Below are 17,456 nucleotides of genomic sequence, written 5' to 3' on the forward strand. Positions count from 1 at the left end.
GAAGGGGCTTTTGTTGACTTCCAATTAAGGAGGACAAGATGGCGGGCCAAGAGAGATGCGAATGCAATCGCGTTTTTTCTGGCGAACAGACAGATTCTCCTGTGACTTTGCCACACCAAAAATGGCCGTGGTAGGGTTGGGGGTCAAGCGTCATGCACATTTTTGAGAGAGATTCAAAAATGGGGTTCCAAAAGTCATTCAATGTCTGACACGTCCAAAACATATGACCCAAGGCAGCAGGGCTTTGGTGGCATCTGGGGCTTTTGGGATTAACTGTAGGATATATTTTTGCTCGTCTGGCATTTGAAAAAAGTCGTCTGTGAAGAACTGTATTAGAGCATGTCTTATGCAGAGAGATGAGGTATGGATGCGTGGCTATAGAGACACTGCATGAAATCGGCCACGCCCATCACGGGGGAAAGCTCTCCGTTCACTTCCATACACCAGCATCATATTCTTTGAATTAAACATAGCTAAAAGCTGTTGTGTGGTGGGCTGCGCACACAACAAAATGTAAAAAATCGCCAGTTAAAGTTTTTTTGTACTCCCGAGGAAAACAAGGAAGCCATTGAGAATTGGCGAGAAGAAAAATGTGGATGTTGCTGTCAATGATGTAAGTTGGAGTGTTCATCTCTTATGTGTGCAACACCCGCGACATAGGAGAACGCCGGGATTGGGGGGGAGTTTGTGTTTCCCCCCGTTTTGGGCATGGTTTCTGAATGATGACGCGCTCCGCAGTGTCTCTATACAGTCCTGTTCCCATATGACTTCCCCAATGTCCTGACTTCATTCATATACTATATATATATATACTACATATTCACACTGACCAATTATTTTCAGGTCAAATGTAATGATCACAGTCATTCTGTGATTAGGGTCGCATGAAAAATTGCTTTGAATTCTTAGTTTAAAGTTAGAATTCTGAGAATAAAGTCAGAATTCTGAGATTTAGCCTACCGTAAGTCAGAATTCTGAGTTTCAAGTCAGAATTCTGAGAATAAATATCAGAGTTTGAATACATTTTTGGCTCTAAATGCCCTCTGTAATTCTGAATACAAATATGATAGATGTAATAATGATGTTTAAAATGACAGATGTTTTCCATTTGAATTTGACCCCTCAACCCCTCTAATTCCCCACAAAAGGCCCTATAAGCCGTTTCTCTGATCCTCCCTCCATCCCTGAAAGCGCTATAAGACACTGTTTGTAAATGACAAAGCACTGGCTACAAATACAGAATAGAACTAAACAGAACAAATCAGACAAATTGAGCAAGGAAAAGAAAGGAAAAAGGAGCAAAAGTAAAAGGAAGAGAAAACAGGAGAAAAGAGGGGGTGGCTGCATGTGATAGTGGTGGTTGCTTTCTGAAAATAAACTCAAGGGATTTTTAGTGCGTCAAAATAGAAATAATAGATCCCCAGGTGCACTGGAATGCAAGTTCAGAAGCATCATAAGCATCACTAAGCGATAAAGATGTTCAATAAGTCTTAAAGAAAGTGACATTATGATGATGACGATAATAACAAATGTATTTGTTTGTATTTTTGTTTCACTGACATCAGACCATGTAAAAATAGCAGCAGTGTTTGGCTTGGACATGCTGTGAACCACAGCCACACTAGGAATTGGCCTGTGCCAGTGGAATGTCACCTGACCTGTTGTATGTCTTCAAGATGATCAGTAGAATGGTGAGAATGATGATGATACCTATAACGATGACAGCAATCATAGCCCCAGAACCTGAGAGACAAAGGGAGAGAGAGAGAGAGACAAAGAGAGAGAGAGAGAGAAAGAGAGAGAGAGAGAGAGAGAGAGAGAGAGAGAGAGATAATGGGGGTGGGGTGTTTTGAAAGGATGTTATTTCCAGTCTTGCTTTCATTCTAGTATTTGCATTTTACACATTCCCTCTGGCCCATGTGATACTGTTTTGTAGAGTGTATAGATGGCAAAGTGACCGCCTACTTCCTGCTTCAGCACTGTACCAGAGATTTTCATCCGCCATTTATTTTCCCATAGACATTTAGTAAAATGCTTATAACAATAGCTTTACATTTGACTCGCACCAAAACTTAAAAAACTACATTGATTTATTTCTTTAAATCCGCATTTTTTTTAACGTTTTGTTCCGAGTGAAATGTTGTTTCTAAATATATCTGAACCGTTTGGTTTGACAAAGTAAAACTATTTGTATATATATATAAGCATTTTACCAAAATGTCTATGGGAAAATAAATGGCGGATGAAAATCTCTGGTACAGTGCTGAAGCAGGAAGTAGGCCTCTCTGTAGTAACACTCTCACTCACACCTACACGCACACACAAAGAACTTAGCCAATGTCTCCTATTCTAATTTGCAGTTGAATCGGTCAAAACAATAAACCGACATTGATTTCTAGATTATTATTTTGTAACAGCAGAAGCACATCTCAGTAAATCTGTAAGAGGATAGGGGTGGCACATTTTGAAAGGTTATTTTCAGTGTTGTGTCCATTTTAGTATTTGCATTTCGACAAATCCCCCTGGTCCATGTGACACACTGTATCCTGTGTGTCCCTCCAAAGTGTGTCGTATCGCAACAATGTCGTCAATACCGCATACCTGCAGAATTAGCAAATGTTTTTGCATGGGTGGCACTCCCTTATAAACCATCTAGATTAGACTGCGTGACGCAATGGGCTGTTATTTATAAGTCATTGCGTATCTTAACTCTAGGCATTGTAACTTTTTGACGTGAACTTCCACAGGGAGCATTCTAACATCTGATATAAATGTAAATGTAAATGTCAATCTGATGCTATGGGCAAGAAATACCTCATTCTCAAGCCTAGGCATGAATGCAATGCAATGTGGACATTTGGGCACGCACGCGCGCGCGCGCACGCACGCACACACACACACACACACACACACACACACACACACACACACACACACACACACACACACACACACACACACAGAGGTGGCATCCAGTATGCTTACTCTGGATGAGTATTTGCTCCTTGGACTTGGTGGTGGTGGTGGTGTTTGAGGTACTGTTGGTCACAGGTGAGACAGTTGAAGCTTGCATTTTCAGCAATAACCTGCACAGGCAGAACAAAACATTGAGTCAAGTAAACACTCAAACCACGACTCCATAACACACACTTTTGTGAGGATAATAATAACATAAACAAGCCAGTTCACTACAGTGGAGTTTTTGCCACACTTCAATCATACCAACGTCATGACATTTGGGGGAGACTGGAGTCAAAAGAGTGTGGAAAGATAAAGTGCTACCTTTTGCCTCTTACGTCGGTTTCAGACTATAGTGACGTGATGGTTTCAGACTATAGTCACGTGATGGTTTCAGACTATAGTCACGTGATGGTGTCAGACTATAGTGACGTGATGGTGTCAGACTATAGTGACGTGATGGTGTCAGACTATAGTGACGTGATGGTGTCAGACTATAGTGACGTGATGGTGTCAGACTATAGTGACGTGATGGTGTCAGACTATAGTCACGTGATGGTGTCAGACTATAGTGACGTGATGGTGTCAGACTATTGTGACGTGATGGTTTCAGACTATAGTGACGTGATGGTGTCAGACTATAGTGACGTGATGGTGTCAGACTATAGTCACGTGATGGTGTCAGACTATAGTCACGTGATGGTGTCAGACTATAGTGACGTGATGGTGTCAGACTATTGTGACGTGATGGTTTCAGACTATAGTGATGTGATGGTGTCAGACTATAGTGACGTGATGGTGTCAGACTATAGTGACGTGATGGTGTCAGACTATAGTGACGTGATGGTGTCAGACTATAGTGACGTGATGGTGTCAGACTATAGTGACGTGATGGTGTCAGACTATAGTGACGTGATGGTTTCAGACTATAGTGACGTGATGGTGTCAGACTATAGTGATGTGATGGTTTCAGACTATAGTGACGTGATGGTTTCAGACTATAGTGACGTGATGGTGTCAGACTATAGTGACGTGATGGTTTCAGACTATTGTGACGTGATGGTGTCAGACTATAGTGACGTGATGGTGTCAGACTATAGTGACGTGATGGTTTCAGACTATAGTGACGTGATGGTTTCAGACTATAGTGACGTGATGGTGTCAGACTATAGTGACGTGATGGTTTCAGACTATAGTGACGTGATGGTGTCAGACTATAGTGACGTGATGGTGTCAGACTATTGTGACGTGATGGTTTCAGACTATAGTGACGTGATGGTGTCAGACTATAGTGACGTGATGGTGTCAGACTATAGTGACGTGATGGTTTCAGACTATAGTGACGTGATGGTGTCAGACTATTGTGACGTGATGGTTTCAGACTATTGTGACGTGATGGTTTCAGACTATAGTGATGTGATGGTGTCAGACTATAGTGACGTGATGGTTTCAGACTATTGTGACGTGATGGTTTCAGACTATAGTGACGTGATGGTTTCAGACTATAGTGACGTGATGGTGTCAGACTATAGTGACGTGATGGTGTCAGACTATAGTGACGTGATGGTGTCAGACTATAGTGACGTGATGGTGTCAGACTATTGTGACGTGATGGTTTCAGACTATAGTGACGTGATGGTGTCAGACTATAGTGACGTGATGGTGTCAGACTATAGTGACGTGATGGTTTCAGACTATAGTGACGTGATGGTGTCAGACTATTGTGACGTGATGGTTTCAGACTATTGTGACGTGATGGTTTCAGACTATAGTGATGTGATGGTGTCAGACTATAGTGAGGTGATGCTTTCAGACTATTGTGACGTGATGGTGTCAGACTATTGTGACGTGATGGTTTCAGACTATAGTGATGTGATGGTGTCAGACTATAGTGAGGTGATGGTTTCAGACTATTGTGACATGATGGTGTCAGACTATAGTGACGTGATGGTGTCAGACTATAGTGACGTGATGGTGTCAGACTATAGTCACGTGATGGTTTCAGACTATAGTGACGTGATGGTGTCAGACTATAGTGACGTGATGGTTTCAGACTATAGTGATGTGATGGTGTCAGACTATAGTGAGGTGATGGTTTCAGACTATAGTGACGTGATGGTGTCAGACTATAGTGATGTGATGGTGTCAGACTATAGTGACGTGATGGTTTCAGACTATTGTGACGTGATGGTTTTAGACTATAGTGATGTGATGGTGTCAGACTATAGTGAGGTGATGGTTTCAGACTATAGTGACGTGATGGTTTCAGACTATAGTGACGTGATGGTGTCAGACTGTAGTGACGTGATGGTGTCAGACTATTGTGACGTGATGGTGTCAGACTATTGTGACGTGATGGTGTCAGACTATAGTGACGTGATGGTGTCAGACTATAGTGACGTGATGGTTTCAGACTATAGTGACGTGATGGTGTCAGACTATTGTGACGTGATGGTTTCAGACTATTGTGACGTGATGGTTTCAGACTATAGTGACGTGATGGTGTCAGACTATAGTGACGTGATGGTTTCAGACTATTGTGACGTGATGGTTTCAGACTATAGTGACGTGATGGTTTCAGACTATAGTGACGTGATGGTGTCAGACTATAGTGACGTGATGGTGTCAGACTATAGTGACGTGATGGTGTCAGACTATAGTGACGTGATGGTGTCAGACTATTGTGACGTGATGGTTTCAGACTATAGTGACGTGATGGTGTCAGACTATAGTGACGTGATGGTGTCAGACTATAGTGACGTGATGGTTTCAGACTATAGTGACGTGATGGTGTCAGACTATTGTGACGTGATGGTTTCAGACTATTGTGACGTGATGGTTTCAGACAATAGTGATGTGATGGTGTCAGACTATAGTGAGGTGATGGTTTCAGACTATTGTGACGTGATGGTGTCAGACTATTGTGACGTGATGGTTTCAGACTATAGTGATGTGATGGTGTCAGACTATAGTGAGGTGATGGTTTCAGACTATTGTGACGTGATGGTGTCAGACTATAGTGACGTGATGGTGTCAGACTATAGTGACGTGATGGTGTCAGACTATAGTCACGTGATGGTTTCAGACTATAGTGACGTGATGGTGTCAGACTATAGTGACGTGATGGTTTCAGACTATAGTGATGTGATGGTGTCAGACTATAGTGAGGTGATGGTTTCAGACTATAGTGACGTGATGGTGTCAGACTATAGTGATGTGATGGTGTCAGACTATAGTGACGTGATGGTTTCAGACTATTGTGACGTGATGGTTTCAGACTATAGTGATGTGATGGTGTCAGACTATAGTGAGGTGATGGTTTCAGACTATAGTGACGTGATGGTGTCAGACTATAGTGACGTGATGGTTTCAGACTATTGTGACGTGATGGTGTCAGACTATAGTGACGTGATGGTTTCAGACTATTGTGACGTGATGGTTTCAGACTATAGTGATGTGATGGTGTCAGACTATAGTGACGTGATGGTTTCAGACTATTGTGACGTGATGGTGTCAGACTATAGTGACGTGATGGTGTCAGACTATAGTGACGTGATGGTGTCAGACTATAGTGACGTGATGGTTTCAGACTATAGTGACGTGATGGTGTCAGACTATAGTGATGTGATGGTGTCAGACTATAGTGAGGTGATGGTTTCAGACTATAGTGATGTGATGGTGTCAGACTATAGTGACGTGATGGTGTCAGACTATAGTGACGTGATGGTTTCAGACTATTGTGACGTGATGGTTTCAGACTATAGTGACGTGATGGTTTCAGACTATTGTGACGTGATGGTGTCAGACTATAGTGACGTGATGGTTTCAGACTATTGTGACGTGATGGTGTCAGACTATTGTGATGTGATGGTTTCAGACTATAGTGACGTGATGGTTTCAGACTATAGTGAGGTGATGGTTTCAGACTATAGTGACGTGATGGTTTCAGACTATTGTGACGTGATGGTGTCAGACTATTGTGATGTGATGGTGTCAGACTATAGTGAGGTGATGGTTTCAGACTATTGTGACGTGATGGTTTCAGACTATAGTGACGTGATGGTTTCAGACTATTGTGACGTGATGGTGTCAGACTATTGTGACGTGATGGTTTCAGACTATTGTGACGTGATGGTGTCAGACTATTGTGACGTGATGGTTTCAGACTATTGTGACGTGATGGTTTCAGACTATTGTGACGTGATGGTTTCAGACTATTGTGACGTGATGGTTTCAGACTATAGTGACGTGATGGTTTCAGACTATTGTGACGTGATGGTGTCAGACTATTGTGACGTGATGGTTTCAGACTATTGTGACGTGATGGTTTCAGACTATTGTGACGTGATGGTTTCAGACTATTGTGACGTGATGGTTTCAGACTATAGTGACGTGATGGTGTCAGACTATAGTGACGTGATGGTGTCAGACTATAGTGACGTGATGGTGTCAGACTATTGTGACGTGATGGTGTCAGACTATTGTGATGTGATGGTGTCAGACTATAGTGAGGTGATGGTTTCAGACTATTGTGACGTGATGGTTTCAGACTATAGTGACGTGATGGTTTCAGACTATTGTGACGTGATGGTGTCAGACTATTGTGACGTGATGGTTTCAGACTATTGTGACGTGATGGTGTCAGACTATTGTGACGTGATGGTTTCAGACTATTGTGACGTGATGGTTTCAGACTATTGTGACGTGATGGTTTCAGACTATTGTGACGTGATGGTTTCAGACTATAGTGACGTGATGGTGTCAGACTATTGTGACGTGATGGTTTCAGACTATAGTGACGTGATGGTGTCAGACTATAGTGACGTGATGGTGTCAGACTATTGTGACGTGATGGTGTCAGACTATTGTGATGTGATGGTGTCAGACTATAGTGAGGTGATGGTTTCAGACTATTGTGACGTGATGGTTTCAGACTATAGTGACGTGATGGTTTCAGACTATTGTGACGTGATGGTGTCAGACTATTGTGACGTGATGGTTTCAGACTATTGTGACGTGATGGTGTCAGACTATTGTGACGTGATGGTTTCAGACTATTGTGACGTGATGGTTTCAGACTATTGTGACGTGATGGTTTCAGACTATTGTGACGTGATGGTTTCAGACTATAGTGACGTGATGGTTTCAGACTATTGTGACGTGATGGTGTCAGACTATTGTGACGTGATGGTTTCAGACTATTGTGACGTGATGGTTTCAGACTATTGTGACGTGATGGTTTCAGACTATAGTGACGTGATGGTGTCAGACTATAGTGACGTGATGGTTTCAGACTATTGTGACGTGATGGTGTCAGACTATAGTGACGTGATGGTAGATCATTATTTCACATTTCAAAGTACAGCTCAAAAACCTGTAATGGGCTGCATTCAACCAGCTATGCAACAAACAGAACAAAACAGCTTTAGCACATTGCTCTCTGCAAGATTGACTTATGACTTATGACAGACTGAAATAACACGACAGACAGATAATTGAACGACTTTGTGTTGACCCTTTTATGGCTTTAAGCTCACACGATAGGTTCATACATCATTATAATGTAGGCTATGTAGGCATCTGCCCCTGCAGCCTGCAAACACTTGCAGACAGACTTGCAGCTAGCTAATTGGAGGTTGTGCGTGCTTCCATAGCTAAAGGCCTGTTTCCTCCTGTCTCTCCTTTAGTCATAGTCTTAGTCATGCCTTTGTTTTATATGTGCTCTTAATGTTTGCTTTCATACATGTTGTGTTTCATGTTTTGCTTTTGTGTTTTAATGCTTCGTTATGTGCTGCTTTGTGTTCCTTTCTGTCTTTTAGGCGTTTGATTCTGTGATTTGCCACTGTATGCTTTGACCTATGTGCTTCACCTACAGTGTGTGCTTTTAATATTTGATTGTGTGTCTGGTTGAAACTGTATTGCTGCTATCTTGGCCCAGGGCTCCCTCGAAAAAGAGATCTTGTCATCTCAATGACACTCACCTGGTTAAATAAAGGTTTAAAAAAAAATAAAAAAAAATGTTAAAGCATTTTTTCCCTATAAAAAGTGTGTCATCATCAGATTGATGACGAAGAGCCACCAGCTAGAAACAATGTACAGATGTTAGCAGAGATTAACTGAGCATGGTGCGGGTTGGAAACCACATTATGTGGAAGGGGTATATAGCAATGGGATTTGGGCAGATTATTTTCATCATTTAGCTGCATTTGAGTCTGGCTGCATGGAAACAGGCTGCTGGTATAAGCTCTGCCATTGGTGCCGACCATTTCAGTCTCTGTTTAAAAAGGGTGAAACTGCCCACAGATGGTAAATTGTGAGAAGAGCTCCACCTCTAACCACATGTACTCCTGATGGTCTATGAATAAATCCCATCAGACTACGCTGTCTCCTTTTCAGCTGTGCTACATGTACTGTCTCAATACAGCAGAATCACTTACAGCCCACTCTCTCTCGGGATGAATCATTGTGTTCAGCTCATGCCTATGATGGAACATTTCACCTACTTGTCTCTTAAAGCAGCTACGAGCAAGATTTTCGATTGTTATTAAACAGTATAATTATGATATTGATGCATCACATCTTACCTATAATAGTAGCTGAGACCAAAGCCGTGTGAATTGGAGATTGCTCTCTTGATGATTATAGGGTCTGTGTCTGTCTACTAACCTCGCGTCACCAGGCTCTCTCTCTCTATCTGTCTGTCTCTATCTGTCTACCGGCGGGCCCGATAAACCCGGAAGTGAAACGAAATGGTTTACGGCAGCTGCCTGCCTTCAACCGCTTCGCCCCCTGTCTAGCAACAGACCATAAACACGGAGAACGCCATGCAGGGGCTTGCTACTCTCGCGAACATCTCTCGTTATATTCGAACAGTTTGTTTGGAAGTAATTTTGTTATTTTGTGGTTATGGCCGAAGTGGCTGCCGCAAACCGTTTCATTTCACTTCCTGATCTGCCCCGGCCGCAGACAGATTAATCGTCAAGACAACACTGGCCATCGGGGTTCAAGCGAGACTACTTGGCGTTGGTCTCGTCTACTATTAGAGGTAAGATGTGATGCATCGATATTAAATTTAGACTGTTTAATAACAATGGAAAATCTTGCTCGTAGCTGCTTTAATAATGTTATTAACCTTGCGAGGCAGCTGGTTTTGCACGAGATCATGAGGTCACGATCACACGACAAGTATTGATGTCAAGTCGAGTTGATTTGTATTGCCCTAATTCACAAGAATGTATCAGAGGGCTTTACATAGAATGTGTCTAGCTAAGTATAGCTAAGCACTATCAATAAACAGGCGTGAACAATCTTATATTAGAGAGAGAGGGGGAGAGAGAGGAGGGGGAGAGAGAAGGGAGAGGACGGGGGTAGAAGGGAGAGAGAGAAGAGAGGGAACAGAACAAATAGACTGGGGCTGAGCGATATGGTTGAAACCAATATCACATAATCATAAGGATCTTTCTTGATATCAATATACAGTATATCACAATATTGTTAATGTAAGCAAAAGCACATTAAATAAACAAATGATGATTGATGTGACTTTGGCATTTTGATAACGATTCATCAATATATAGCTGATATCCCACTGCCTTTTTAAGCGGTGCAACCGCTTCTATAAGTGAGTTTGTGTGTATGAGCACGAGTTGAGCAGTGACCTGAAGTCAGCTGGGCAAATCCATCTCATGCTGTTGAGTGACAACACGAGATGTAGTCTTGCGAGATCTGGCGAGTGATGTCACTCAACTGCAAGTGAGCAATTTCATCAGGCAGTTGTAATGTCATCAGTGATGTCACTCGAGCAACTGTGATCTCATCTTATAGTCAACATTTGTGACGGAAGTGATGTCAGTCAGGCAGTTGTGTCTCTCTGTGGGCTAGCACTTCAATATATCTCTCTGTGGGCTAAAGCTGTGTTCACACCAAGATATTTATTTTTCGCTTTGTCGCTTCATTCAACCCTTTGGAATCGCTCTGTCGCTCTGTTTAAATCGCTCATCAACAGGCACACGATTTGACGGACATGTGGGGGCTATAACGTTACGCAATGTCATGATGTTTGTCCACTACGAGCCACCGTCATTGTTTACAAGCTAAAGCCTATCAGCGTGCTCCTAATGCGAGCTCCATACCGGTAGGACAGACTTCACTTCATGTCAGCTGTCAGCCTGTCAATGCGGTTTGTTGCCACACAATAAACCAGCGGTTTGTTCCAAGCCAGTGTGATCCTTGACTCGCTCTCACACGGCAGCCAATCAGCGTTGAGCAGCGAGCGACTGATGCCAGCGTAATTTCGCTCAAGTTATTCGGGATATTTCATCTCGAGCGACGAGCGAATTTTCTCCCTATCGCTTTGTCTCTGCCGCTCGGACGCCCAGCGATTTTTCTCCCAGGCGAATATACGCTCAATCGCTCGTTTGCATTGACTTTGTATGTAAACTCGACGCCAGCGAAAAACTTTAATAGGTCGGTGTGAACGCACCTTAACACTTCAATATCTCTCTGTGGGCTAACACTTCAATATATATCTCTGTGGGCTAACACTTCAATATATATCTCTGTGGGCTAACACTTCAATATATATCTCTGTGGGCTAACACTTCAATATATCTCTCTGTGGGCTAATTAAGCAATATAGCATGAGAGCAAGTGTGTTGTGGCGAATATATCCCGCTGATAAGCTGTTATCCCACTCGGCCTGCGGCCTCGTGGGATAACAGCTTATCAGCGGGATATATTCCACAACACCATGCAGCTCGAGTGCTATATTGCTTTTATAAAACGGTTTCCAAGTATAATAATATAATAATAATACTATAAGTCCGACTGGCATGGTATTCTGACAGAGTCAGTTGAAACACTACTGTAAGGCGGGACCGCAAGAACGTGCGGGTGATTTGATTGGATCGTTCTGGAGACTGAAGTTGACATTGGCCAATCCTGGCGCTTGCTGAGAAGCTGAGAGCTTTCTGGAAACCCCGACAGGCAGCTCGAGCGCAGCGCTGCATTCTCAGCGCTTGCTGAGAAGCTGAGTGCTTTCTGCAAAGCCCGACACCAACTGACGTTACGGGGTTAAATGCGGGGTTAACAGCCTTTTTTTTGCAAAGAAGACATTAGCCCGCATCTATTCTTGTACAAAACATAATTTTCTGCGAAGTATTAGTAAAGTTATAAGCGAAGATCGATTCACAAGGATCTGACAGCTGTCTCCGCCATTTGTTTTTTTTGAGGTAACCAAAGTATTTTAGTAAGAGAGTTGCCATGGCAACCAATAACCCATGGCCATGGGTTATTGGACTCGGTTACTGGATTTATACAATGGCTGTGAACCAATCAGATTGCTTGATTTGAGAGAGCCGATTTATAACACTTCAATATATCTCTCTGTGGGCTAGCACTTCAATATATCTCTCTGTGGGCTAGCACTTCAATATATCTCTCTGTGGGCTAACACTTCAATATATATCTCTGTGGGCTAACACTTCAATATATCTCTCTGTGGGCTAACACTTCAATATATCTCTCTGTGGGCTAACACTTCAATATATCTCTCTGTGGGCTAGCACTTCAATATATCTCTCTGTGGGCTAACAGTTCAATATATATCTCTGTGGGCTAACACTTCAATATATCTCTCTGTGGGCTAACACTTCAATGTATCTCTCTGTGGGCTAACACTTCAATATATCTCTCTGTGGGCTACCACTTCAATATATCTCTCTGTGGGCTAACACTTCAATATATCTCTCTGTGGGCTAACACTTCAATATACAGTATATCTCTGTGGGCTAACAGAGAGATATTTGAAGTGTTAGCCCACAGAGATATATTGAAGTGTTAGCCCACAGAGAGATATATTGAAGTGTTAGCCCACAGAGATATATTGAAGTGTTAGCCCACAGAGATATATTGAAGTGTTAGCCCACAGATATATATTGAAGTGTTAGCCCACAGAGATATATTGAAGTGTTAGCCCACAGAGATATATATTGAAGTGTTAGCCCACAGAGAGATATATTGAAGTGTTAGCCCACAGAGAGATATATTGAAGTGTTAGCCCACAGAGATATTTATTGAAGTGTTAGCCCACAGAGATATATATTGAAGTGTTAGCCCACAGAGAGATATATTGAAGTGTTAGCCCACAGAGATATATATTGAAGTGTTAGCCCACAGAGAGATATATTGAAGTGTTAGCCCACAGAGATATATATTGAAACACTTCAATATATCTCTCTGTGGGCTAGCACTTCAATATATCTCTCTGTGGGCTAACACTTCAATATATCTCTCTGTGGGCTAACACTTCAATATAATGTATCTCTCTGTGGGCTAACACTTCAATGTATCTCTCTGTGGGCTAACACTTCAATATAATGTATCTCTCTGTGGGCTAACACTTCAATATAATGTATCTCTCTGTGGGCTAACACTTCAATATAATGTATCTCTCTGTGGGCTAACACTTCAATATATCTCTCTGACCTCATCACCCCCTATATTCCCCCTTGTGCCCTCCGCTCACATGATGCTGACTATACCTTATTGTCCCCAGGTTTAATCAGCTGCCAGGGCATCTGGGTAATGTAGTGTAGAGGTAAAAGCACTCCTACCACCGCGGAGTCCCGGGTTCAATTCCCAGCAGTGGTGCATCGGGCATTGGTCAGATGTTTCTACAGACACAATTGGCCGTGTCTGCGGGTGGGAAGCCGGTGGGGTATACTGTATGTGTCCTGGTCACTGCACCAGCACCTCCTCTTGTCTGCTTGTTTTGGGGGAGGGGAACTGGGGGGAATAGCGTGATCCTCCCACGTGCTATTCCTGCCTGCATGTATCGGAGGGAGCATGTACAACAACTCTGTACATCTACAACTCTCCCCAGATCAGATCAGCAGAGGGGGTGCAACAACGACCGGGACAGCAGGGGGAATTGGCAAAGTACAGTTGGGGAGAAAATGGGAGCTTTTTTTTATTTAGTATTTTTTTATTGATCAAATCAGCTGGAAGTAGGGCGTTCTCCCACCGTGCTCCCTCTTTGGAACCAGCTTCCTCTCTCAGTCAGGGATACCTATCTATTCTCTAGAGATCATAAGATGTCACTTACTATCTTGATTTCTTGTTGTTTTTACCATTTTTCTACTGTATTGTTGTTTTTATGTTGTGTATTGTATTTCTGTTGTAAATTGTATTGAGACACTTTGGTGTGATTTTGCACTTTGGATAAAATCTCATTTGATTTGATTTGATTTGACCAACAATCCATATTGTATCTACATTATACACACAGTAGCCTGAGGCGATCTACCTATCTTACCTGACAGAGATATTCTTATTATTATATTATTATTATTCTTATCTTATTATTATAACTTATCGTGATCTTGATCTTTATCGTGTCTATTGTTTTGCAATCCTCACAGCACAGAGATCCTCATGTGTCACAGCACAGAGAGATCCTCATGTGTCACAGCACAGAGATCCTCATGTGTCACAGCACAGAGATCCTCCGTCATTTAGGGGGATTACTGCTACTATTCAGGAAACACTCCACACCAGCTGCAGGTGAGGCCCGTCCCTGTAAGGGATACTTCCCTGTGCTTTTGGCTTGCTGTTAAAAAGCAGCATGACTCATCACTGGGATAACAGAGATATAAAATTCACCCAAAACTCACTTAAAATGTATACCTGTAGACAGTTACTTTTTTTTTATTAAATAATAATAAAAAAACACAATTATTATTTGACAGATTTATTGCAGCAAGCTTCACTGAGCCGGGGTTGTAGAGAGATGACTTCCCACAGATAAACACATCTACGCACCAGAAGGAAGGACCGGCGTCATCATGAGAGCTCCACATCCACTCATCGCCATCATAATGTAAAACAAGGAGTGGATGACATCATCATGTGTCATTCATAAATATGACTCAGACTGTAACATTCCATCATTCCATCCTTAATGATTCACTCAACTTGGCACCCAAGAGCACACAGGAATACGGGTGGATTGTAGCCAAACCCATATTGTTCTTTAAGCATTTCTAGATGTTTTGGTTAATTTTATTATTTTTAATATGTGAGGTCTAATCACTTTCTGGGCTGATTTTACAAATTGTTTTTGATTGCACTTTGTCTATCAGTTAGCACTTGGTGGGTGGGGCCTGGGGCGGCGGGCGTATTATTGAGTAATCATAAAGTCATCCATAGTTTGTCATTTACTAGTGGACCCCCTGGGAGTCCAAAAATCCCTGATGATATCACTTATGTATAGAATTGGTGATGTCACTCGAGCACTCAATGATGATGTCATCAGTGAGTGATGTCACCATGATGTCATCATTGCTCGAGTGACATCACATCATTATTAGGCCAATCATTAGGTAATTAGGGCAATTAATTGGCCCCAATTACCTAATTTGAAATCCTGCATTAGGGCACCCGCAGTCATGCTACACTTCCTGAAAGATTCAGCCCGATCGCATGTAAAATGGCATAGCTGTGGTCGAACATAATTCTGCTCACTCACACACACTCACACACACACACACACACACACACACACACACACACACACACACACGCACACACACACACACACACACACACACACACGCACACACACACACACACACACACACATATTCTTATTATAGGATAGGATTGAGCCAAATCAATGCACAGATAATCTCTATAATTAACTAAAGCTCTATTCCAAAATAGCCTACTATAAAACATTACATACATTTTATGTAATTAAATATAATTGAATATGTTAGTTCAAAAGTATATTCACATTTCACACAGTTGCCATTATGATTTGTATTATTTATTTATTTTTGCTATCAATCATTTTGTTAAAACTGTGGGCATTTGATTTTGGAACAAAACTTTTTAATGACAGGAGATGGAGGAAACGCAGGCATTGCTAGTAGCAAAAGGTTGAGTACACTTAACCTAGGAGTTAGTGAGACGTTGTGCTGGGAGTGAAGGACAGCAGAGCGATCAGAACAGGTGCTTCAAAAGAGAACAACATTTGCATTGGCTATAAAAAGCTTAAAACCCTGGCACACGGAAGAGCAGCCTCAGTAAGCTACGACTGCATGTTGTGCGTGTGCGCACACAAATACACACACACAACCCTGCATGTTGCAAATACACACACACAACCCTGCATGTTGTGCGTGTGCGCACACAAATACACACGCACAACCCTGCATGTTGTGCGTGTGCGCACACAAATACACGCACACACAACCCTGCATGTTGTGCGTGTGCGCACACAAATACACACGCACAACCCTGCATGTTGTGCGTGTGCGCACACAAATACACACACACAACCCTGCATGTTGTACGTGTGCGCACACAAATACACACACACACAACCCTGCATGTTGTGCGTGTGCGCACACAAATACACACACAACCCAGCCCTAAGCTTGCTGTTTTTCTCCTCTTCCTCTTCCTGCACACAAACAGACAGACACATGCAGAGATAGAGTAGTACAGAGAAACCAAAAATAGGAGAACTGAGCAATCACTGCTTGTCCAATTGATTCTATTCAAATTCACCATAAAATATGCAAAACACTCAATTACAGAACATCAATTGAAATGTCCATGCTAATACAGGCTGTGGCTTCGGTGAATTGTGTAGTTTTATGCTCCTGAGTTTAACCTCATATAGGCCTACTTGCACTACTTACATCTGTGTGTGTGTGTGTGTGTGTGTGTGTGTGTGTGTGTGTGTGTGTGTGTGTGTGTGTGCGTGCGTGCGTGCGTGCGTGCGTGTGTGTGTGTGTGTGTGTGTGTGTGTGTGTGTGTGTTATAGATTTGGATATGCGTTGGACTCTCCATGAATGAATTCAGTTTTCTGTTCGAAAACACACAGATCCAAAAGTGTTGTTAGTTGTTATGATTACTCCGACAGACCATGAAAACACAATAGACTCTTTGCAGTTGCAAAGAGTTGCAGTTGTTAGCAGGTAGGAGCTCAGCTCAGTAACTTGGGACACCTGGCTGTTGATGAACACACTCTTCCCTCTCTCTCTCTCACACACACACGCACACACACACGCACGCACGCACGCACGCACGCATGCATGCACACACACACACACACACACACACACACACACACACACACACACACACACACACACACACACTTCATAGTTGTCTGCCATAGACAGCGTCTTTGTCTTGACTTGTAAAAGACCCCCACGCCGTTACATCATTTCTTAATTATTCTTAAATAATAGCTGATTATTTGTCACTGTTAAGTTTGCTGCATTTGTTTTACAGGACTTTGTAAACAAAGGTGTTTGTTAACAAAAGCTGAATAGTATGAATTGCTCCAGGACCCGTCTGTTGGGTATACAGTCCAGCTAAACCATTAGAGATGGGGAGCACAAACTGGTGGCTCTGGATCAGTGTTTCCCTGGTCCTCCCTATTTCCACTCATATAGCCTCTATAAGTTCACAGAGAGGTTATGCGT

General features: G+C 42.5%; 1 protein-coding gene across 1 annotated transcript in view; it reads right to left on the bottom strand.

The window, feature by feature from the left end:
- Positions 1-17,456, bottom strand: part of ncmap (non-compact myelin associated protein) — a 34,641-nt gene that overhangs the window by 4,384 nt on the left and 12,801 nt on the right. Inside the window, exons 2-3 of the mRNA XM_083633997.1 lie at positions 2,986-3,086; positions 1,659-1,743 (exon numbers count right to left, since the gene is read on the bottom strand). Coding sequence (XP_083490123.1) covers positions 1,659-1,743; positions 2,986-3,073 — 173 coding nt within the window. The 5' untranslated portion in view covers positions 3,074-3,086. The remainder of the gene's footprint in view (positions 1-1,658; positions 1,744-2,985; positions 3,087-17,456) is intronic.

This window comes from Poromitra crassiceps (assembly GCF_964638095.1).
Source record: "Poromitra crassiceps genome assembly, chromosome: 3".
Classification (NCBI taxonomy): domain Eukaryota; kingdom Metazoa; phylum Chordata; class Actinopteri; order Beryciformes; family Melamphaidae; genus Poromitra; species Poromitra crassiceps.